Source organism: Hyla sarda, chromosome 5 (assembly GCF_029499605.1).
Source record: "Hyla sarda isolate aHylSar1 chromosome 5, aHylSar1.hap1, whole genome shotgun sequence".
NCBI lineage: Eukaryota > Metazoa > Chordata > Amphibia > Anura > Hylidae > Hyla > Hyla sarda.
In genome coordinates, this window is record NC_079193.1 from 327,558,622 (window position 1) to 327,584,932 (window position 26,311).

Here is a 26,311-nt window from a genome sequence, read left to right on the forward strand (position 1 = left end):
AAGATTTTTTAATAGAAGTAATTTACACATCTGTTTAACTTTCTGACACCAGTTGATTAAAAAAAAAAAGTTTTCCACCGGAGTACCCCTTTAAGGGTGCGTTCCCACCTGGCATATACGCAGCGTATTTCACGCTGAGCAAAATTTGCTGCAGCAGCAGGAAATATGCTGATAAATTCCTCGCTCACTATACACACAGGGCTTTCAGGCTGCAGCCCTATGTGTGTAGTGAGTTTTGGAGGCGGAGCCACGTGTCACAGTCACACCGGCACACGGCCCCGCCTCCAAAACTCACTGCCCACATAGGGCTGCTGTCGGAAAGCCCTGTGTGTATAGTGAGCGAGGAATACGCAGCGTATTTCCCACTGCTGCGGCAAATTTTGCGCAGCATGAGATATGCTGCGTGTACCCCAGGTGGGAACGCACCCTTAATGTGAGAAGACCACTGGTCATTTTCTAGAACACCTACTTGTGACTCTCGAGAAGTAGTTTAATGCAGTCCCTTCCATTCATTGGCCAGTAGGGAGCATTTTTTATTATTCTAGCATTGAGCTCCCTAAACTGCTGGGCTTTTACGCATCTGCACAGGTTGTACATACGGTATAACAGCACTTGGCCTAAGGCTACACATCCCCCTATGTCCTGTATTGTTTAATGTACTGAGCAGAAAACTTTTCATTTTTTTTTTTTAAAACTCCTACCTGTCCCTTTACAGTAAACTCACCCTGACTACAGGTGGCAGGAGGCCTTAAGTCCCAGGACGTCAGGGCATACCTGTACGCCCTGGGTCCTTAACAGGTTAAAAGAGGTTCTTCAGAAGCAGAAGGGGAAGTATTTTATGAATCGTTTTACCCCATTTTTTTTTGCTCTTCTTTGGCACAGTAACTGTTCAGTTGATATCATGAAGTGGTCAGGAATTTATAATGTGCGACTTGTGAGTTTGTTGCATTGTTTGGCCACATTGCGCTAACTGAGGCACAAATCTACACCAGACTTGACTTGGCTTACAAACTGACTGTGGACAACATTATTAAAAAAGTCGCACATTTGTCGCACGCACGGGTTAAAAAGTTGCACAAAAAGTTGCAGAGGAAGCACTATACAAAGTAGAGTATTGACGTAAGAAATGTGATCGGCACCAGATTTATCACATACCCTGCACCCTGTAATAAATTTGGTGCAGGTACACAGTTTCCACTACATGAATAAATGGAGTAAAAAGACGTTCACCTACACCACTTTTCCTGAATACCCCCCATAGTGTGCATACAATACTGTGCACCAGCTGCTACAGAAAATGTTATTTCCATATTATAGAAATCATGGCTCATAAAAGACACCACTAGGGGTCCCCATACCATCCAGCACATAATCCTGTATGTCCGCAGCATCATCTTCATCCCAGTAGAGGCACAGGCTGGGGCAAAGTCCAGTAAGGAAGGGTGGGACTAGAACTCATTTGTGCTCACTCCTGTCCTATCAGACTGCAGCATGAAAACAGAGATGAGGGGGTTACAGAGCAGGATGAAGGGACCAAGAGACCACAGTACAGCTGACTCAGGGAGCAAGATGTATCATGCAGAGTTAGGGCAAGAGACAGACATGCCCCCTCCATAGCACAGAATGACAAACCAAGCAACAGAAAAAAGGTATATGTGAGAGAAATATAGGTGCGAAACACATACATTATATATACATGATCAGGATTAGGTATTGTGTAACAGATAAAAACATTTTTGTGGTATATAACAGGGACTATTTAAGATCCTTGTTGTCATTTACACCTATTGGGTGAATTGTTGCATTGCTAGATGGCTCCAAATGAAGTCTGGGTGGATCGGAGGCTGTTGACCCATTGTGTGATTTTTTACACTTTCAGCACACAAAATCTGTTACGTGCATAACACAGCATATGCTCAACCTGCAGCCTCATGTTTTTATATGTTCACTAAACCCCCCAGTGGCTAAACATGAGGGCATATTATTCCATATACAATATACTAAATGTATAAATTAGACTAACACCAGTGACAAACAAGTATCTAAAAATTATATTTATTACAACTACTATACAATGTTTAAAGCATACTGTATAAAATGTATAAAAAAGAAAAAAAGAAAAAATCAAATCAAATTAAAAAAAAACTATATTAGGCCGCTCACTGAACAGCTACTCCAAAAACATCACTGTGTCTCTGGTTAAAGCATTGGTATGAACAAAGGAAAAGCCTCACTGGTAGGAGTTGCAGATTGCTTGAGGTCTTCATTTTCTGGAAATAGAAAGAATAACATTTTATTTATTAGTAGAGAATGCAGGTATATTTCAGTTCCCCCCAGAAATGGTGCACGGACCAGACGTGGACTGGGTCTCATGAAATACGAACAAAAGGAGAAATGTCCAGCGCCAGACTCAGGAACAAAACTTTTATTGAATTGCCATGGAAGACATCAAACGGACTCTTTTCAGCCTCACAGGAAGGCCTTAGTCTGGCGCTGGACATTTCTCCTTTCGTTCATATTTTATTTATTACTTACAATATACTAGCTGAGTACCCGGCGTTGCCCGGTTTTTCCTTCCTAATCCTTGTTGGGGAGGAAAATCAACAAAAGGAGGAAGCTTTTGACTTCATATTCTGTCCTCATATATTGTTGTTCTATCCCACCCACATATGCCGTCCTCATATCTCAACCTCATATCCCGTCGTCATATCCCGTCATATCTCGACCTCATATCCTGTCCTAATATCCCATCCTCATATCCCAACCTCCTATCTCGACCTCATATCCCGTCCTCATATCTCGACCTCATATCCTGTCCTCATATTCCGACCCCATATCGCGACCTCCTATCCTGACCTCATATCCCGTCCTCATATACCATCCTTATATCCTGACCTCCTATCCCGACCTCCTATTCCCTCCTCCTATTCCGTCCTCATATCTCAACCTCATATCCCATCCTCATATCCTGTCCTCAAATCCCGACCTCCTATCCCAACCTCATTTCCCGTCCACCTATCTCGATCTCATATCCCGTCCTCATATCCCGACCTCATATACCGTCCTCATATCCTGTCCTCACATCCCGTCTTTATATCCTGACCTCATATATCGTCCTTATATCCAATCCTCATATCCTGTCCTTATGTCCCATCCTTATGTTCGCTCCTCATATCCTGTCCTCAGGTGAGATTGATTTGTAATGAAGATATTGTAAGCTGAAAATAGAAGGGGACGTGGCTTTGTGGGACTGATTAGCAAGCCAGGCCGATGCACAAAAAGGGTAGATAATAAAAGGGTGGGGCTTAAAATATAGGTGTGTCTTTGTGAGATGGGGTGTGGCTTGCAAGCCGGACTGACACATTCACAGAGCGGAGCTTGTGGAGTAAGATATTGGAAGTCCCCTATACTTGCATGGGACTAGAAAGAAAAACTCATCTTTTATATAAGGGTGTATGTAAGGGTTAATTTAACTATCATATCTTTTTATTTGACATATAAGTAATATGTGTACCAGGTATTATTGAAATATCTCCAGCCGTACAGAAGTTATGTGGGAACATACATTTCCCATTGATTTGCATGGGACTTTAAACAAAAACCCCGACCCTCACAAATGGGGGCAGTTAAGGGTTAAATTAACTATCCTATATTTTAAGTGGACATATAAGTAACATGTGACCAAGTATTATCGAAATATCTCCAGCCGTTTGGAAGTTATGCAGTAACATATATTTCACATAGACTTGTATGGGACTTTAAACAAAAACCCCGCCCCTGGCAAATGGGGGTGAGTAAGGGTTAAATTACCTATCCTATGTTTGTTTTTGACCAGGGGCGGACATATCACTTGTTCAGCCAGTTCGGCTGCACAGGGGCCCAGCGTGTTAGGGGGCCCCCTAGTAGCCCAGGTCACAGCCTGGGCCTCACAGTCTGGGCCCCTGCAGGGCCCCCTGCCAGTACTTCATACTAAATGCTGCAGCAACAGGTCCCGGACCTGCCGCTGACAGCAGTAATTTACCTCGGCCGGGCGAGAGGACAGGCCAGGGGCTGATGGGAACGGACGTGCCCCGCGCAGGCACGCACGTCTGTTCCAAGCCCCTGACGTCACGTGTCATGGCCTCTGATCCCGGCAGAAGCGACAGGAGCAGCAAACCCTCCCGCCTCACACGGCCGCATCGCTGAGCAGATAAGGTGAGGAGAGTGACGGTCGGGTGCAGGGGGGTGGGGGGAGGGGATTGTAATGATGATGAAGAGGACAGGAGGGGTGTTGAAGAGGTTGGTGGTGTAATGATAAGAAAGATTGGGGGTCTGGGAGAGCGTAGTGTTGATAAGGAGGACCAGAGGGGGGGTCAGGGGGGTAATGATTAGGGGGTTTAATGTTGATGAGAAGGACTGGGGTGGGGGGTGTCAGCTGTGTAATACTGATGAGGTGCTTAAGGTATATGGGATGATGAGGAGACTGAGGATGGAGTGCATGGGGTGATGAGGAGACTGAGGATGGAGTGCATGGGGTGATGAGGAGACTGAGGATGGAGTGCATGGGGTGATGAGGAGACTGAGGATGGAGTGCATGGGGTGTATGGGGTGATGAGGAGACTGAGGATGGAGTGCATGGGGTGATGAGGAGACTGAGGATGGAGTGCATGGGGTGATGAGGAGACTGAGGATGGGGTGCGTGGGGTGTATGGGGTGATGAGGAGACTGAGGATGGAGTGCGTGGGGTGATGAGGAGACTGAGGATGGAGTGCATGGGGTGATGAGGAGACTGAGGATGGGGTGCGTGGGGTGATGAGGAGACTGAGGATGGAGTGCGTGGGGTGATGAGGAGACTGAGGATGGAGTGCATGGGGTGATGAGGAGACTGAGGATGGAGTGCATGGGGTGATGAGGAGACTGAGGATGGGGTGCGTGGGGTGTATGGGGTGATGAGGAGACTGAGGATGGGGTGATGAGGAGACTGAGGATGGAGTGCATGGGGTGATGAGGAGACTGAGGATGGAGTGCGTGGGGTGATGAGGAGACTGAGGATGGAGTGCATGGGGTGATGAGGAGACTGAGGATGGAGTGCATGGGGTGATGAGGAGACTGAGGATGGGGTGCGTGGGGTGAATGGGGTGATGAGGAGACTGAGGATGGAGTGCGTGGGGCGATGAGGAGACTGAGGATGGGGTGATGAGGAGACTGAGGATGGGGTGTATGCGGTGATGAGGAGACTGAGGATGGAGTGCATGGGGTGATGAGGAGACTGAGGATGGAGTGCGTGGGGTGATGAGGAGACTGAGGATGGAGTGCGTGGGGTGATGAGGAGACTGAGGATGGAGTGCATGGGGTGATGAGGAGACTGAGGATGGAGTGCATGGGGTGATGAGGAGACTGAGGATGGGGTGCGTGGGGTGTATGGGGTGATGAGGAGACTGAAGATGGGGTGTGTGGGGTGTATGGGGTGATGAGGAGACTGAGGATGGGTTGTGTGGGGTGTATGGGGTGATGAGACTGAAGATGGGGTGCGTGGGGTGTATGGGGGTGATGAGGAGACTGAGGATGGGGTATATGGGGGTGATGAGGAGACCGAGGATGGGTTGTGTGGGGTGTATGGGGTGATGAGACTGAGGATGGGGTGCGTGGGGTGATGATTAGACTGAGAATGGGTTGTGTTGGGTGTATGGGGGGATGAGACTGAGGATGGGGTGCGTGGGGTGTATGGGGTGATGAGGAGACTGAGGATGGAGTGTATGGGGTGATGAGGAGACTGAGGATGGAGTGTATGGGGTGATTCAGTGGTGTATCGTGGTTGGCAGTATTATATTGATAGAGTACAGTGGTGGGCAGTATTATATTCAGGGGTACAGTGGTTGGCAGTATTATATTCAGGGGTACAGTATTTGGCAGTATTATATTCAGGGGTACAGTGGTTGGCAGTATTTAGGGAGTACAGTGGTTGGCAGTATTATATTCAGGGATACAGTGGTTGGCAGTATTCAGGGGGTACAGTGGTTGGCAGTATTATATTCAGGGGTACAGTGGTTGGCAGTATTATATTCAGGGGTACAGTGGTTGGCAGTATTATATTCAGGGGTACAGTGGTTGGCAGTATTATATTCAGGGGTACAGTGGTTGGCAGTATTATATTCAGGGGGTACAGTGGTTGGCAGTATTATATTCAGGGGTACAGTGGTTGGCAGTATTCAGGGGGTACAGTGGTTGGCAGTATTATATTCAGGGGTACAGTGGTTGGCAGTATTCAGGGGGTACAGTGGTTGGCAGTATTATATTCAGGGGTACAGTGGTTGGCAGTATTATATTCAGGGGGTACAGTGGTTGGCAGTATTCAGGGGGTACAGTGGTTGGCAGTATTATATTCAGGGGTACAGTGGTTGGCAGTATTCAGGGGGTACAGTGGTTGGCAGTATTATATTCAGGGGTACAGTGGTTGGCAGTATTATATTCAGGGGGTACAGTGGTTGGCAGTATTATATTCAGGGGTACAGTGGTTGGCAGTATTATATTCATGGAGTACAGTGGTTGGCAGTATTATATTCAGGGGGTACAGTGGTTGGCAGTATTATATTCGGGGGTACAGTGGTTGGCAGTATTATATTCAGGGGTACAGTGGTTGGCAGTATTCAGGGGGTACAGTGGTTGGCAGTATTATATTCAGGGGGTACAGTGGTTGGCAGTATTCAGGGGGTACAGTGGTTGGCAGTATTATATTCAGGGGGTACAGTGGTTGGCAGTATTCAGGGGGTACAGTGGTTGGCAGTATTATATTCGGGGGTACAGTGGTTGGCAGTATTATACTCAGGGGTACAGTGGTTGGCAGTATTATATTCATGGAGTACAGTGGTTGGCAGTATTATATTAAGGGGTACAGTGGTTGGCAGTATTATATTCGGAGGTACAGTGGTTGGCAGTATTATATTCAGGGGTACAGTGGTTGGCAGTATTCAGGGGGTACAGTGGTTGGCAGTATTATATTCAGGGGTACAGTATTTGGCAAGGTTATAATGATTATTGTCATCATACAGAGGATGAGGATCTACTGACAAATTAAGGAACCAATGATGTCCAGGTGTCAGACTCTGCAGAGAAGATGGAAGAAATCCTGGTGTCTGGACCAGATGAAGAAGAAAAGTAAAGACAACAGAGAAGACGTCACTCAGGTCAGTGATATCATTGTGTATTTTCCTAACTGTCCCATCAGAGCTTTAGTCACTGATATCATTGTGTAGTCTCCTGACTGTCCCATCAGCTGTAGTCACTTCAGACATGATGGGAGTTGCAGCTTTCCAACATCTCGGGAGCCACTTGAACCAAGGTGATTGGTGGGGGTCCCATGAGTCAGACCCCCACCATAAAAATGGGCTGTTTATTTTAAAATGCCTGGGCCTATTTTTGGTCCCAGTCTGGCCCTGCCTGTAAGTCACTTCTATCACTAAGGATAAGAAGCCAAGGAACCAGGGGGTGTCGTGCTAAGTCCAGGGGTGCGAATGTAAAGGGGAGCACTGCCCTCTGCCTCCCAGCTAGATACGGGTCAGGCTGACCTGGGGGAGTACTCACTGGGCCGCACACTGAGAGGGACAGGGGCCACCCGGAGCCCACCTCAGGAGTCGTTCCATCCACCTGTGGTGGACAAGGCAAGTGGCGACACTACACGCGCGGGGTAAGTGGAGGCCCCCCCGGTGGGGTCTAGGTACATGAGGGGGCACAGTGCTGGGGGGGGGCCCAGGCACATTCTTTGCACAGGGGCCCTCTGCTGTCTGTGTCCGCCCCTGTTTTTGACATATAAGTAACATGTGTGCCAAGTTTCATGTTAATATCTTTAGCCGTTTGGACGTGATGCTGGAACATACACACATAGAATGTGACCCATCTAGTCTGCCCAATAATCTGAATCCTATCAATAGTACCTGGCCCTATCTTATATGAAGGATAGTCTTATGCTTATCCCATTAATGCCTAAACTCCTTCACTATATTTGCAGCGACCACTTCTGCAGGAAGGCTATTCCATGCATCCACTACTCTCTCAGTAAAGTAATACTTCCTGATATTACTTTGAAAACTTTGCCCCTTTAATATAAAACTATGTCCTCTTGTGATAGTTTTTCTTCTTTTAAATCTCCTCTCCTCCTTTACCGTGTTGATTCCCTTTATGTATTCTTTCTTCCAAGCTATACATGTTAAGGTCCTTTAACCTTTCCTGGCAAGTTTTATCCTCCAAACCTAACTGTGTAACCTCTTAATTTCGGCAATCTATTACCATGGCAAGATCAAGGGAGGTCCCCAGTCCAATCGTATCACAGGGTTACCAAGTGACTTGATCAGACACTATGGCCCAGATTTATCAAACTGTGTGAGAGAAAAAGTGGAGTGATTTTCCCACAGCAACCAATCACAGTTCAGCTTTCACTTTACCAGACCTCGTTAGCTGAGCTGTGATTGGTCGCTGTGGGAAAATCTCTTCATTTTTTCTCAAACACAGTTTGATAAATCTGGGCCACTATATATATATATATATATATATATATATATATATATAGATATAGATATAGATATACCGTATATACTCGAGTGTAGGCCGAGTTTTTCAGCACGATTTTTCGTGCTGAAAACACCCCCCTCGGCTTATACTCGAGTGAACTCCCCCACCCGCAGTGGTCTTCAACCTGCGGACCTCCAGAGGTTTCAAAACTACAACTCCCAGCAAGCCCGGGCAGCCATCGGCTGTCCGGGCTTGCTGGGAGTTGTAGTTTTGAAACCTCCGGAGGTCCGCAGGTTGAAGACCACTGCGGCCTTCAACATCATCCAGCCCCCTCTCACCCCCTTTAGTTCTGAGTACTCACCTCCGCTCGGCGCTGGTCCGGTCCTGCAGGACTGTCCGGTGAGGAGGTCGTCCGGTGGGATACTGGTTCCGGGCTGCTATCTTCACCGGGGAGGCCTCTTCTAAGCGCTTCGGGCCCGGCCTCAGAATAGTCACGTTGCCGTGACAACGACGCAGAGGTGCGTTCATTGCCAACGTACTTCTGCGTCATTGTCAAGGCAACGCCTCTATTCCGGGCCGGAAGCGCAGAGAAGAGGCGCCCCCGGTGAAGATAGCAGCCCGGACCACCTCCCCACCGGACCACCTCCTCTCCGGACAGCCCTGCAGGACCGGACCAGCGCCGAGCGGAGGTGAGTACTCAGAACTAAAGGGGGTGAGAGGGGGGCTGGATGATGTTGAAGGTCGCAGTGGTCTTTAACCTGCGGACCTCCGGAGGTTTCAAAACTACAACTCCCAGCAAGCCCGGACAGCCGATGGCTGCCCGGGCTTGCTGGGAGTTGTAGTTTTGAAACCTCTGGAGGTCCGCAGGTTGAAGACCACTGAGGGCGAATGATGAGAAGAGGATGATGAAGGGGGGGTGTGGGGATGATGAAGGGGGGTGGGGATGATGAAGGGGGGGGTGTGGGATGATAAGGGGATGATGAAGGGGGGATGTGTGGGATGATAAGGGGATGATGAAGGGGGGATGTGCGGGATGATAAGGGGATGATGAAGGGGGGATGTGTGGGATGATAAGGGGATGATGAAGGGGGGATGTGTGGGATGATAAGGGGATGATGAAGGGGGGATGTGTGGGATGATGACAAGGGGATGATGATGAGGATGTTAATGACGGGTCTGGATGATGACAGGGGGGGATGAGGTATTTCCCACCCTAGGCTTATACTCGAGTCAATAACTTTTCCTGGGATTTTGGGTTGAAATTAGGGGTCTCGGCTTATACTCGGGTCGGCTTATACTCGAGTATATACGGTAGATATAGATATATATATATATATATATATATATATATACAGTATCTTTCTCTCTCTCTACATATATATATACACATATATATATATATATATATATATATATATATATATATATACACACATATATATATATATATATATATATATATATATATGTTTTTTTTGTTTTTTTTGTGAACTACATCCGTATTTATCGGGGTATAACACGCACCGGCCTATAACACACACCCTCATTTTTCCAAGGAAATTTTGGTAAAAAAGCACTTTTAACCCCTTAACGACACAGGACGTATATTTACGTCCTGCGCCGGCTCCCGCGATATGAAGCGGGATCGCGCCACGATCCCGCATCATATCGCGTCGGTCCCGGCGCTCATCAACGGCCGGGACCCGCGGCTAATACCACACATCGCCGATCGCGGCGATGTGCAGTATTAACCCTTTAGAAGCGGCGGTCAAAGTGAAAGTGACCCGGCTGCTCAGTCGGGCTGTTCAGGACCGCCGCGGTGAAATCGCGGCGTCCCGAACAGCTGACCGGACACCGGGAGGGCCCTTACCTGCCTCTTCGGTGTCCGATCGGCGAATGACTGCTCCGTGCCTGAGATCCAGGCAGGAGCAGTCAAGCGCCGATAACACTGATCACAGGCCTGTTAATACACGCCAGTGATCAGCATAGGAGATCAGTGTTTGCAGTGTTATAGGTCCCTAAGGGACCTATAACACTGCAAAAAAAAAGTAATAAAGGTCATTTAACCCCTTCCCTAATAAAAGTTTGAATCACTCCCCTTTTCCCATAAAAAAAATAAAACAGTGTAAAAAAAAAAAAATAAACATATGTGGTATCGCCGCGTGCGTAAATGTCCGAACTATAAATATATATCATTAATTAAACCGCATGGTCAATGGCGTACGCGCAAAAAAATTCCGAAGTCCAAAAAGGCGTATTTTGGTCACTTTTTATACCATTAAAAAATGAATAAAAAGTGATCAAAAAGTCCGATCAAAAAAAAATCATACCGATAAAAACATCAGATCACGGCGCAAAAAATGAGTCCTCAGACCACCCTGTACGTGGAAAAATAAAAAAGTTATAGGGGTCAGAAGATGACATTTTTAAACGTATAAATTTTCCTGCATGTAGTTATGATTTTTTCCAGAAGTGCGACAAAATCAAACCTATATAAGTAGGGTATCATTTTAATCGTATGAACCTACAGAATAATTATAAGGTGTAATTTTTACCGAAATATGCACTGCGTAGAAACGGAAGCCCCCAAAAGTTACAAAATGGTGTTTTTTCTTCGATTTTGTCGCAGAATGATTTTTTTTTCCGTTTCGCCGTGCATTTTTGGGTAAAATTACTAATGTCACTGCAAAGTAGAATTGGCGACACAAAAAATAAGCCATAATATGGATTTTTAGGTGGAAAATTAAAAGGGTTATGATTTTTAAAAGGTAAGGAGGAAAAAACGAAAGTGCAAAAACGGAAAAACCCTGAGTCCTTAAGGGGTTAATCATTGACGTGCAGTGGCTACCAGAGTGCCGCTGCTCTATTCCCTCCCCGTCCCCGGTTTTATAGTAAAATATCCCGACGCCGCCACGGCCCAATTCTCTCCCCGCCCCCGATTTTAGAGTTAAATGTGCCCTGGGGACTGTGGTCCTTCATGCTCCGGCGGTCTCCTTATCTGTCACTGTGCACCGCGCACTGACTGACGAGTGATATCGTGTTGAGGACGTCACTCGTCATTACGCAGCGCACAGTGACAGATCAGGAGACCGCCGGAGCATGAAGGACCGCAGTCCCCAGGGCACATGTAACTATAAAACAGGGGACGGGGAGGGAATTGGGCAGTGGCGGCGGCGGGATATTTAACTATAAAACGGGAACGGGGAGGGAATTGGGCCGTGGTGGTGGCGGCGGCGGGATATTTAACTATAAAACTGAGGATGGGGAGGGAATCGGGCAGTGGTGGCGGCGGGACATATAACTATAAAACCGGGGACGGGGAGGGAATCGGGCAGTGGGGCTCTGGCCCGGCAGAAGCTGCTGCAGTTCAATGATTTAAAGCGCCCGCTTTAAATCATTAAACTGCAGTGGCTTTTGCGTGGTCACAAACAGTCTATCGGCGTATGACACGCAGATAGACTTTAGGCTAAAAATTTTAGCATAAAAAATGTGTGTTATACACCGATAAATACGGTAGATGTTCTTTTCGCACATATCAATATTAATATAATTGCTGATGTCCTCCTTGCACAATCAGGCTTTGCATGGGTCACAAGTACTACAGTATAGCCTCAGTATGTATACTGGGTGTCAAACTGTATTAAGATGTCCACAGACATTAGATATCAAGCTAAGTAACAAATTGTCAGTGTCAGAGTCTGTAACATATACCCTGCAGTGCAGTAGAGATCAGAAACAGGTTGTCTTCTAACTATAAATCCAAAATAGAAAAGCAGACCAGACCTGAGCAGCTCCAAGCACTAGCGAAAATCCTGACATCAAAGACTATATTATACATAGCACTTTTAATCTATTTATAAATGGCCATAAAATGAGAGCACATCGCTCTACCAACACCTTTGTCGGTAATAGATGCGGCACCACTTCAAAGCAGTGTATCCCTGTGATCTGGAGAAAACATCAGAGGTAAAAGGCTTCTAGGTAACCAATATAAAAGCAGAACGACACATTGTTCTCTGTGGCTTTGCTCGCCCTGCTGAAGTTTCACTGTCCCAACTTCTTCTGGACTTAGCTTAAAGGAGATCTGCAGCTGCATATAACTTATCCCCTATCTGCAGGACTTGTACTTGAACAGAAAAGTTGAAATATCTGTAACAAGGTGATTCTATCAGGATATACATCAAAACAGACTACAAAATACCAGTAAAATACTATAGTAACAGTGCACCAAGTACAACCTGAACAACTGTAACATATGGTATTAAATAAAAAGCTATCACATAAGGTATCATACGGTAACCTTGACCACATGCTATACTTGAACCAATGGGAAGATGCAGAGTTTCACCAGACCAAAAATACTGATCAAGGAAAATAAAACAAAGTTCTGTGACCTGGGAGGCCATGTTTACACGATGGAGTTTCCGTGAAAAATTCTGCATTGGAATTCTGCACAGATATTCTGCAGCAGCAGAGTCTTATTAATTTCACTGCGATTCTGCTGCATTGTTCACATTCAAATTCCAGTGTCTGCAGAAAGAATAGACATGGAGATGGCCTTTAGCCCCTTGAGGATGCAGGGATTTTTTTTCTTGTTTTTTTTTTCATTTAGTTTTGTCCTTCTAGTCTTCAAATAGCCATAACGCTTTTAACATTACACCTACAGACCCAGATGATGGATTCCTTTTTGCGCCACCAATTGCACTTTGTAATGAGTTCATTCATTTTACCACAAAATCTACAGTAAAACAAAAAAAATATTTGTGGGGGTGGAATAAAAAAAAATACACAATTTTGCAATTTTTGTGGGGCCTTTGTTTATACGCAGTGCACTTTTCAGTGAAAGTGACAAGTTATCTTTATTTTATAGGTCCATGCGATTACAATGTTAACCAATTAATAGAGTTTTTTTTTTACCTTACTACTTAATTGGATATATATATAAAGAGGTGGATAAAATAGCTGGTTCCCTTCTATTAAAGATAGAAAAACCCACAATGCTCCCTTAAATAACTTGAAACTGACAAAAAGTAATAATGAATACAAATATACTAATAATTACTTGATAAAAATCAGACATTGCTTCTGAATTGTGGTTCAACAGAATTATTTTAATAAAAACAAAACTATTAAACTGGCCTGGACAAAAATGATGATCCCTGAACTTAAAGGGGTTGCCCAGTAAAAGACAACGTATCCCCTATCCACAGGATAGAGGCTAAGTTTCCGATTGCGAGGAGTCCGACTGCTGGGACTTACTATTCTAATCCCTCAACATCTGCAGAAGGAGCTGAAACCTGCCGTCTGGAGAAGACCCCTTTACACCTGAGACAGCTGGAGCAGGATCTTAGGAGGAGTGGGCCAAGATACCTGCAGTCTGGAGAAGACACCTTTACACCTGAGACAGCTGGAGCAGGATCTTAGGAGGAGTGGGCCAAGATACCTGCAGTCTGGAGAAGACACCTTTACACCTGAGACAGCTGGAGCAGGATCTTAGGAGGAGTGGGCCAAGATACCTGCAGTCTGGAGAAGACACCTTTACACCTGAGACAGCTGGAGCAGGATCTTATGAGGAGTGGGCCAAGATACCTGCAGTCTGGAGAAGACACCTTTACACCTGAGACAGCTGGAGCAGGATCTTAGGAGGAGTGGGCCAAGATACCTGCAGCCTTGAGAAGACCCCTTTACACCTGAGACAGCTGGAGCAGGATCTTAGGAGGAGTGGGCCAAGATACCTAGAGACAAGTGCAGAAGTCTCATTGAGAGTTACAGAAATCACTGGATTGAGGTGACTGCCTCAAAAGGTTGTGCAACAAAATATTAAGTTCAGGGACCATCATTTTTGTCAACAGTTTCAATATTTTGTTTTTCAAAATGATTCTGTTAAACCACAATTTAGAAGCAATGACTGATCTTCATCAGTTACATTTTGTTAATATTTATTTGTTATTACTTTTGTTAGTGTCATGTTATTTCAGGAAGCATTGCAGGGTTTTCTGTCTAATGGTAGAGTATAAATCATTTTGTCCATATCTGTATATTGTGTTTATTATGTTATGTTTATTACCTTGTGTTTATTATGTTGTGTTACCTTGAATACTGTACATTGTGTGGTATTACCTTGTATATATTATGTTGTGTTACCATGTATATATTATGTTGTATTACCTTTTTAACATCCACAAACTTTACACACTCCAGCCACATATCCAGAAACCACTTTCCGCACAGGGCACAAACATTTCTTCTAGAGAGCAGTCTTCTAGCATCTGGATAATACTTGATTTGTTCTCGCAATAATAAGGAGCTTCTATTCTGGAGATGACTTAAAATAAGTCTTGCTGTTATTTCCTGAAAGATGATAATAATGCAGATGATAAAGCATCACAATAGTGATATAATGCAAGAGTCCCAAAACTCCCATCTGAATGGAGCAGCAGTGCACACTCGACCACCGTTAGGCTAGATTCACACTACGGAATTTCCGCCTGCAATTCTGCTATGAAATTACAGGCATAAATTCCACTTGCTAAAATGTACTGTGCACAAATTCACACTTCCGAATTCGTAAAGCGGAATTTGTGAATGGAAAATCCGCTTGGGAATTTACGCCTAAAGAATGGTGTCGCTCATTCTTCAGGCTGAAATACTCGCGGAACACATTGCAGTCTATTGGACACCGCAGCGTCCGCGTGGCCCTAGCGCCGACTGATTCAGTCGGCGCTGGCCGCGGTCAGAATCTCCGGGAGAAAATTTTCTGCACAGAGATTCTGCAGTGTGAACCTAACCTACCTCAGGAGCTGGTCACAGCAGGAACAATTAACAGCTTTAAAACAGGATTAGATACATTCCTGGAACAAAATAACATTAATGCTTAAGCAGAAATATAAAATCCCATCCCTTCCCCAATATCGCGCCACACCCCTACCCCTTAATTCCCTGGTTGAACTTGATGGACATATGTCTTTTTTCGACCGTACTAACTATGTAACTATGTAACTATGTAACTATGTAACCTTAGGGTCTATTAACATGGCCTGAAATTAAAGCCCAGGACCGACTGAATCTTCAATAGACTGCAATGTGTTCCGTATTTCCGCCTGAAGAATGAGCAACGCCATTCTTCAGGCGGAAATTTTCAAGCTGATTTTACGTTCACAAATTCCCAAGTGTGAATTTGTGAACAGAAACCCATTCACTATACTATACATTTTAGTAAGCAGAATTTCTGCCTGCAATTTCAAAGCGGAATTGCAAGAGGAAATTCTGTAGTGTGAAACTAGCCTTAGTGTGATTGTCTATGGAAGTGCCAAAAATACCAGAGCTCCACCCAGCCAGGAGCTTCCGAAATTCAGTTTGCTATATCTCCAAGTTATATGTCCCCCCACCCACAATCAGACACTTTCCTATTTGGTGGATAAGAGATAGGTGTCTATGGTGGCAAAACCTATTTACCGTATTTTTCACCTTATAAGACGCACTTTTTCTTCCCCAAAACTGGGGGGAAAAAGTCGGTGCGTCTTATACGGCGAATACACACCTATCGAGGCGGTCCCTGCGGCCATCAACGGCCGGTACCCGCGGCTAATACAGGACATCACCGATCGCGGTGATGCCCTGTATTAACCCTTCAGATGCAGAGATCAAAGCTGACCGCCGCGTCTGAAGGGAAAGTGACACTAACCCGGCTGTTCAGTCAGGCTGTTCGGGACCGCCGCGATTTCACCGCAGCGGTCCCGAACACCCCGACTGAATAGCCGGGTTAGTGCTTACAGGACACCGGGAGGGACCTTACCTGCCTCCTCGGTGTCTTCTCCGTTCAGGGCTCCCCTGTATGGCCGGCGCTCTCCTTCCTCGTCATCACGTCGTCGCGTACGTGCGTCGGCATGCGTAACGACGTGATGACGGCGACGGAGAGCGAGGATACCCGGCCGGCAGCAGAGACGTTCCGGAGCGACGGGGACACGGCGACAGCGATGGAGCGACATCCAGGGCAGCGGTGACGGGTCCGGAGCGGCGGGTACACGTGAGTATTACCTCCTATGCAGTGGTCTTCAATCTGCGGACCTCCAGATGTTGCAAAACTACAACTCCCAGAATGCCGTTGGCTGTCCGGGCATGCTGGGAGTTGTAGTTTTGCAACATCTGGAGGTACGCAGGTTGAAGACCACTATTGGGTTCAAAATTTTTTTTTTAGATTTTGCACCTATAAATTGGGTGCGTCTTATACGCCGGTGAGTCCTATAGGACGAAAAATACGATAATTTAAATCTCTAAGTTATTTTAGAAACACTTGCTCAACCCATCAGGTACAGCATCTTTACCTTCAGGGACAACATTTCTTCATCCTGAATGGCAGACACTGGTTCTTTTCGTAGCAGTGGATTTTCTTCACAGTACAGTTCTTGTATGGGGACTTCATGCATCTGTAAAAACAAAAGAAGTACTAGTAAAGGCAAACATTGCTCAATAACAAACAGGTCCGCTCAGACGTCACGTTGAGCACAATGCCTCATTGTTTGGATCTTTAGTAGTGATTTCCTTTTAATGTTTTGGATTCTTTTACCCATTATCATCTCTGGGTGAACTGGTATTCAAGCTGGTTCTGACTGGAGAAGGCAGTAAGTGCTACAATTGTAGTCCACCATCTCAATAGTTCCTTGTTAACAGAATGGCAGCATTCATGCGAACAGCAAATATTTTAAAGGGGTACTCCACTGGAAAACATTTTCTTTTAAATCAACTGGTGTCAGAAAGTTAAACAGATTTGTAAATTACTTCTATTAAAAAAATCCCAATCCTTCCAGTACTTATTAGCTGCTGTATAATACACAGGAAGTTCTATTCTTTTTGAATTTCCTTTCTGTCTGACCACAGTGCTCTCTGCTGACACCTCTGTCCATGTCAGGTACTGTCCAGAGTAGGAGCAATCTCAATAACAAACCTCTTTTGCTATGGACAGTTCCTGACATGGACAAAGGTGTCAGCAGAGAGCACTTGTGGTCAGGCAGAAAGGAAATTGAAGAAAGAAAAGAACTTCCTGTGTATTATACAGCAGCTGATAAGTACTGTAAGGATTGGGATTTTTTTTTTATAGAAGTAATTTGCAAATCTGTTTAACTTTCTGGCACCAGTTGGTTCAAAAGAAAATGTTTTCCAGTACCCCTTTAAGCCATTGTCTGTAGCAGGGTTTGCCTTTTCCCCGGAAGCTGTACCAGTCTTTGACTACAGATTACAGATCAGCCGTGACTGAAATACCCCTTTCATTTTGTAGGAATTAATACTTACTCTTGATGGAAATGCCTGTATTTGGTTTCCTGCAACATCCAGTATTTTCAACTTTTTCAACCTGCAAAGTCCCTAGAGAACAGATACAGTAATATATGTGAGGTAAATAGTCCACTATTTAAATAACTATGAGAAGGACAGGCATCTAAAGGCCCCGTACACATTAGACATGTGTCAGCAGAAACTACTGATTTGGCAGGACAAGCTGACTGCCTAAGGCTACATTCACACTGTGTTTATGGGCTTCCAACGGGCTATGGCTTCATCTGCCCATCAGCATGCACATTGAGAACGCAGGACTCAGAAGTGTGGTCAACCCCGTTATAAGTCCCATTCAGACAACCAGTCCTGCTGAAATTGGGTTCAGCTAAAACATTTAAAGGGGAACTCCACTGGCCAGCCTTCAGAAGTAAATGTTCCGAACGCTGTTTTCACGCTGCGGGGGTCGGCCCAACAAAACAGCGTTGGGAACATTTACTTCCGAACTCTGGCCAGTGGAGTACCCCTTTAAAGGATAGGAGGTCGAGATAGGAGGACGGGATAGAAGGTTGAGATAGGAGGTCGAGATAGGAGGTCGAGATAGGAGGACGGGATAGGAGGACGGGATAGGAGGATGGGATAGGAGGACGGGATAGGAGGTGGGGATAGGAGGTTGGGATAGGAGGTCGAGATAGGAGGATGGGATATGAAAACGGGATAGGAGGACGGGGTAAGAGGTTGGGATAGGAGGTCGGGATAGGAGGACGGGATAGGAGGTCGGAATGTGAGGATGGGATATGGGGTTGGGATATGACAACAATATATGAGGATGGGATATGAAGTCAAAAGCTTCCTCTGTTGATTTTCCTACACAACAAGGATTAGGAAGGAAAAACTGGGCAATGCCGGGTACTCAGCTAGTATATATATATATTCCAACTGGTCTAGTCAAACCATGATTTACACATAATATGCTCCTCACCTCTGGAAGGCCGATCAGATGGTTCCGATAAATCCGCAGCTCCTTCAGATTGCTCAGGTAGGCGATCTGCTCTGGTAGAGTCTCCAGCCGGTTATTCCCAAGATGCAATTCAGAAAGATTTTGTAGGATACACAACTCTCTGGGAATTTCTTGCAGGCAGTTCTTGTTTATGCTCAGCTTTTCAAGACATTGCAGCCTATACAAATCACGTTTATTTATTTATTTATTATTTTTTTATTTGCATACAGGCAAAAACAATACACATTAATATGCATGCTGTATGCCTGTCAGAAGCACAAAACACCTGAGAACACATAACATTAAGTACTTCAGTAAGAAGCATTGTGGGAATTTTAATGTTTGAGGTCATTGCCTTGGGACACACTAAGCTAACTTGTAAATCTCAATTTAGAATTAAGTTACGAATCAGTAACTTTTATCAGCTTATTTTAGGGACACATAAACCCTATCAGTAGAATAAACTATTTATATGCATAACCAAGACACTGTTATAGCTGCACCTTACTGGTTATAGGGATCCTCCTGTGTGAGAAACTAATAAAACATCAGTAACATTCACAATAGGTAACAGGTAACATTTCAATAGCATCTATAATAATACCCCACATAATAATACACCAATAAGTATATGGGCACCTGTACATAATAATACACCAATAAGTATATGGGCACCTGTACATAATAATACACCAATAAGTGTATGGGCACCTGTACATAATAATACACCAATAAGTGTATAGGCCCCTGTACATAATAATACACCAATAAGTGTATGGGCACCTGTATATAATAATACACCAATAAGTATATGGGCACCTGTACATAATAATACACCAATAAGTGTATGGGCACCTGTACATAATAATACACCAATAAGTATATGGGCACCTGTACATAATAATACACCAATAAGTGTATGGGCACCTGTACATAATAATACACCAATAAGTATATGGGCACCTGTACATAATAATACACCAATAAGTATATGGGCACCTGTACATAATAATATAACGATACAGGTATAGGCACCTGTACATAATAATACCCCAATAAGTGTATGGGCACCTGTACATAATAATACCCCAATAAGTGTATAGGCACCTGTACATAATAATACACCAATAAGTGTATGGGCACCTGTACATAATAATACACCAATAAGTGTATGGGCACCTGTACATAATAATACACCAATAAGTGTATAGGCACCTGTATATAATAATACACCAATAAGTATATGGGCACCTGTACATAATAATATAACGATACAGGTATAGGCACTTGTACATAATAATACCCCAATAAGTGTATGGGCACCTGTACATAATAATACCCCAATAAGTGTATAGGCACCTGTACATAATAATACACCAATAAGTGTATGGGCACCTGTACATAATAATACACCAATAAGTGTATGGGCACCTGTACATAATAATACACCAATAAGTGTATGGGCACCTGTACATAATAATACACCAATAAGTGTATGGGCACCTGTACATAATAATACACCAATAAGTGTATAGGCCCCTGTACATAATAATACACCAATAAGTGTATGGGCACCTGTATATAATAATACACCAATAAGTGTATGGGCACCTGTACATAATAATACACCAATAAGTGTATAGGCACCTGTACATAATAATACACCAATAAGTGTATGGGCACCTGTACATAATAATACCCCAATAAGTGTATAGGCACCTGTACATAATAATACACCAATAAGTATATGGGCACCTGTACATAATAATACCCCAATAAGTATATGGGCACCTGTACATAATAATACACCAATAAGTGTATGGGCACCTGTACATAATAATACACCAATAAGTGTATAGGCCCCTGTACATAATAATACACCAATAAGTGTATGGGCACCTGTACATAATAATACACCAATAAGTGTATAGGCCCCTGTACATAATAATACACCAATAAGTGTATGGGCACCTGTACATAATAATACACCAATAAGTGTATAGGCACCTGTACATTATAATACACCAATAAGTGTATAGGCACCTGTACATAATAATACACCAATAAGTGTATAGGCCCCTGTACATAATAATACACCAATAAGTGTATGGGTACCTGTACATAATAATACACCAATAAGTATATGGGCACCTGTACATAATAATACACCAATAAGTGTATAGGCCCCTGTACATAATAATACACCAATAAGTGTATGGGTACCTGTACATAATAATACACCAATAAGTATATGGGCACCTGTACATAATAATACACCAATAAGTGTATAGGCCCCTGTACATAATAATACACCAATAAGTGTATGGGCACCTGTACATAATAATACACCAATAAGTATATGGGCACCTGTACATAATAATACCCCAATAAGTGTATAGGCACCTATACATAATAATACACCAATAAGTATATGGGCACCTGTACATAATAATACACCAATAAGTGTATGGGCACCTGTACATAATAATACCCCAATAAGTGTATAGGCACCTGTACATAATAATACACCAATAAGTATATGGGCACCTGTACATAATAATACACCAATAAGTGTATGGGCACCTGTACATAATAATACCCCAATAAGTGTATGGGCACCTGTACATAATAATACACCAATAAGTGTATGGGCACCTGTACATAATAATACACCAATAAGTGTATGGGCACCTGTACATAATAATACACCAATAAGTGTATGGGCACCTGTATATAATAATACACCAATAAGTATATGGGCACCTGTACATAATAATACATCAATAAGTATATGGGCACCTGTACATAATAATACACCAATAAGTATATGGGCACCTGTACATAATAATACACCAATAAGTGTATGGGCACCTGTACATAATAATACCCCAATAAGTGTATAGGCATCTGTACATAATAATACACCAATAAGTATATGGGCACCTGTACATAATAATACACCAATAAGTATATGGGCACCTGTACATAATAATACACCAATAAGTGTATAGGCCCCTGTACATAATAATACACCAATAAGTGTATAGGCACCTGTACATAATAATACACCAATAAGTATATGGGCACCTGTACATAATAATACACCAATAAGTGTATGGGCACCTGTACATTATAATACACCAATAAGTATATGGGCACCTGCACATAATAATACATCAATAAGTGTATGGGCACCTGTACATAATAATACACCAATAAGTGTATAGGCACCTGTACATTATAATACACCAATAAGTATATGGGCACCTGCACATAATAATACATCAATAAGTGTATGGGCACCTGTACATAATAATACACCAATAAGTGTATAGGCACCTGTACATAATAATACACCAATAAGTATATGGGCACCTGTACATAATAATACACCAATAAGTGTATGGGCACCTGTACATAATAATACACCAATAAGTGTATGGGCACCTGTATATAATAATACACCAATAAGTGTATGGGCACCTGTATATAATAATACACCAATAAGTATATGGGCACCTGTACTAAATAATATAACAATAAGTATATGGGCACCTGTACATAATAATACACCAATAAGTGTATGGGCACCTGTACATAATAATACACCAATAAGTATATGGGCACCTGTACATAATAATATAACGATAAGTATATGGGCACCTGTACATAATAATACACCAATAAGTGTATGGGCACCTGTACATAATAATACACCAATAAGTATATGGGCACCTGTACATAATAATATAACAATACAGGTATAAGCACATCTACATAATGAGATATCAATTAATATTCAGTGAAAATACATATACTGATGTATAATGACATCCTCACCTGTCCCTTAATTCCATCTGACATCTGAACAAACCTCATCTACACTGCGCAGAAATGTCTGCATGGAAATTAATGTGATGCAAAAATATTGAGGGATATACTCAGGAATCAACTTCAAAAGAGAAGTCATAATCTGCCATAAAATCTGAAACTATTTACTGCAGATTCCCTGCTGAACAATTCTTTTTTTTTTTCCTTTTTTTTACAGAAAGTTTTAATGCGATTTGCCACTGCAAATTTCTGCAGATTTCTGAACATATGTTGTGAAAGATTTGCACAGCGAATCCCCCTGTTTGTATCTAAGCTAAAATGGAATTTTGAGACCTTTCATTATGTACGTAACAGGCACAGAACATACAACTTACTTACTTTTGTATTTCCACAGGAAGATTCTCAATGAGATTGTTATTCAAATTTAGACATAAAAGATTCTGTAATCCATCTGGAAAATTGAGGGGAAAAAAATTTAAATAAAAATGTTTGAATAAACAATAACTTCAACCCCTGTTCACATTATATACAGCATTATTTACAGGCATATGTTTGTGTATTTAGAAAGTACATAGTTATATACTGTATATACTTCCTGGACATCCTCCAGCAACATTTAAAAAACATTTATGTGAATGATCATGGCAGCTTTATCACTTTTATAAAATGCTGATTTTCGGTGATATGCTCCCTAGTAAAAATAACCAGAATTCCCCTAGGTGGATCCTGGGGAATGAGTAAATAAACACTAAAGAGACTTAGAGGTTCACATCCCTAGGTGGGACTAACCATAACAAACTTGGGATCCCTCCCTATATTCCTTATTTATTCCATTTAAAACAATCCTAAACTTGATAAAAAATAAATGTGAAATTTAAACTCACAATTGCCCTAACCAGTCATAGAAAATAAATCTCTCTCATATATCACAAATGGACACAACAGCACCCCCTAGAGGGAGTCCTATCATAGTATGGCCACACTCTTTAAGTTGTGATATCTGTATAGTACACTCTATAAGGTACTGAGAGCAGTATGTATTGTTACTCTATGCTGGAGAGCAGTTGCTAACACTGACCTCCCCGACGTTTCGCCAGACATAGCGGCTTTGTCAAGGGCTGAGGTGCTACTGAGATCAGAGGCACCAAATTCAGCCAGTAAAAGCTCAGTTCTATGATGTCATAGGGGGTGTACTGGTTATTACCTATCAGAATCCAAGACTTCGTATCAATAAAAGATAGACAGGTTTATTACCCTATCAAAGACCGTAATCATGATGCTGCATATGAGAGTGTTTCTTTATCCAATCACCGATGTCTCCAATAAAGGTCACATGATCTCCAAATCACTTGTGTCATCGTCCTCATGTGAGCCCGTGATTGGCTGACAGCTTTTCCTCCTGACCTTATTTATACATATGCACACTTGGCTTGGCCATTTGTACCTTTCATCATTGGTTATACATTGGAATGATTTCTCCATGTATACCCACAATAAAAGCCTTTAGTATATGACACTGTATAGCTATACTGTACATCACCAATATGGGGGACTTAAATGAAGGAACATTTATCTCCTTCAGATATATGGCTGGTTTAAAGAGTACCTGTCATTAAATAAAACTATCTCAGGTATGTTCCCTAACTACTCCTAACACCCCTCCCGCTGTTAAAAAAAAATTCAGAGCTTTAAAAAGCTGTGTATCTTACCGTTCTTGCTCACATAGTGCAATCTCCCAGCAGGAGAAAGTGGGCATTCCCCAACAGGCATGACATCACTAAAGCCTGCTGGGGAACCACTTCTGCACTCACGTTTGCAGCACTCTGATGAATGGAAGACTTCAGGCTCTGTGTAGCTCTCAGTCTGTGCAGTTTTCAGTGAGGCTCTGTGCAGCTGTCACTCAAGCTCAGTGCAGCCAGAAGCACTTCCTGAGTTTGGTCTCCTGCTAGGTCGGGAGGAGACCAAACTCACTCTATTAATTGCAGCAGGGACCAGAACCAATTTTTCTATGAATGACATTTTAAACATATTTATGTTGATAATTTTAAAAGTAAGTGAATGGGAAAGTGTCTGCTAATTACACAATTAAACGTTTTATTTGGTGACAGGTGCTCTTTAAAGCATTACTGTAATTTAATATAATTTGAGGTCTTTATCCAGAGACCCCTTCTGATGGCTAGTTATAGCCAGGTGAAGCGTATGGCAGCATGTTTCAATCCTGTCCAGCGCTCAGTCCATCTAGCAGGAGACAGGAGGCTCCATTATAGTCTATGGAGTTCCACTATCAGTCAGAATGAGCATCGAGCCAAGGAGTGAAGCGAGCTGCTGCATGCTTCACCATGCTACAACTAATCATTTTAAAAACTTTACCAGATGAAAACAGAAACCATAAGGATTTGTTCACACACAGCCTTATGCATATGTAACTTGCAATGTTTTGTTTTGATTGATGAACTTATTGAGAGGCATCGGAATTCACAAAATAAAATGCATGTTAAAACTCAGAAAAAAACACACAGTGTGAACACAGACTTACATACGCTACTGACTGTACAAAATACTAGTACTGGTTACCGTTCCTTCTTTATTGGGTAGCAGATTGTTTTATTTTCCTCTCCAAAATGACAGAAGCCTGGCTGACGAGAGGCTACATAATTCCAAATGTTGGAATTTGCCATAAAAAAAAAATTCTACTAAAATCTTGTTTTCTTTTAAAACATGGACAGTATAACTTTGGGGGAAAAAAACAGCATGAAGTGAGCATGTTCACAAAATGTGTGAAATGTCCATGGGAATATACGGGCGGACATTCTGCCGGCGCACTAGGACAGCTCAGAAATGTGCCATCTCCATAGACGGCAATGCATAATCGAGCAGAACAGGTTCAATGTTCCATTTTTGGGGGATATCTGCCACTGTAGTTATTGAGCCAAGGCCAGAAGTGGAACCAATAAGAAGGAGAAGTATAAATCGCTTTGGCTCAAAAACTGCAGTGGCAGATATCTTCAAAAATGCCAGAAAAAAACGATTACGTTTATGTGTGGTCTCTGCACTTTCCCCCGATAGGGTTAGTTTTTTAATATGAAGATAACGATAATCTATGAAGATGTTCAGACCTCCATTATTCTTCTTCACTGGTTTTCCCCAAGCACAGTGTATTCTTTATTACCCATATGTTTGCACCTGGGTATGTTTAGAACACCCAATACCCCTCTACAGAAGGAATTCAGTGCATTTTAAAGCTTTTATATGGCGGACCGAAATTTTAATGGAGGTGTAAACAAGGCCTAATATTTACCCACTATTCTCAATGCAGGATTAAAGGAATACCTTGCGCTTATCTCGGAGGCCGGAGCATGCTAAGGACAGTAATGGAATCCTATACAGGAGCTTGCACGGGGGGGGGGGTTCAAAGTGGTCTGATCCCCACGATCAGACACTTATCCCCTATCCTTTGGGTAAGGGATAAGTTTCAATTTTCTTTCAAGTATTGTTTGAAAACCTTTCCCACTAAGGCTGCTTTTACACTATAAAATTCATCCGTTTTAAAGATCCGTTTGAAGTTCCGTTATGAAAACCCTGAAAATCAGCCATTAAATGTCCGTTAGAAAATCCCATTATAGTCTATGGTATTTTTACATCATCCGTTTTAATCCGTTATAGCCCATTATTAATAACGGACGTTATTTTGTGACGGGAGAATGAACGGAAGAAATAGTGCATGAACTA

The 26,311-nt window shown here is 43.0% G+C and overlaps 1 protein-coding gene across 3 annotated transcripts in view; it reads right to left on the reverse strand.

Annotated features, from left to right (window-relative positions):
* Positions 1-2,066: 2,066 nt before the first annotated feature.
* LRRC69 (leucine rich repeat containing 69) overlaps positions 2,067-26,311 on the reverse strand; it is a 41,738-nt gene continuing 17,493 nt past the window's right edge. Inside the window, exons 3-8 of one of the 3 annotated variants that reach the window (XM_056522344.1) lie at positions 22,961-23,033; positions 18,734-18,929; positions 17,773-17,844; positions 16,809-16,910; positions 14,653-14,835; positions 2,067-2,270 (exon numbers count right to left, since the gene is read on the reverse strand). In XM_056522344.1, the coding sequence (XP_056378319.1) occupies positions 2,160-2,270; positions 14,653-14,835; positions 16,809-16,910; positions 17,773-17,844; positions 18,734-18,929; positions 22,961-23,033 (737 nt within the window). In that variant the 3' untranslated portion in view covers positions 2,067-2,159. Of the gene's footprint in view, positions 2,271-14,070; positions 14,220-14,652; positions 14,836-16,808; positions 16,911-17,772; positions 17,845-18,733; positions 18,930-22,960; positions 23,034-26,311 lie in introns of those variants that run through there. The other 2 variants (XM_056522343.1, XM_056522345.1) reach the window with 2 other exon arrangements.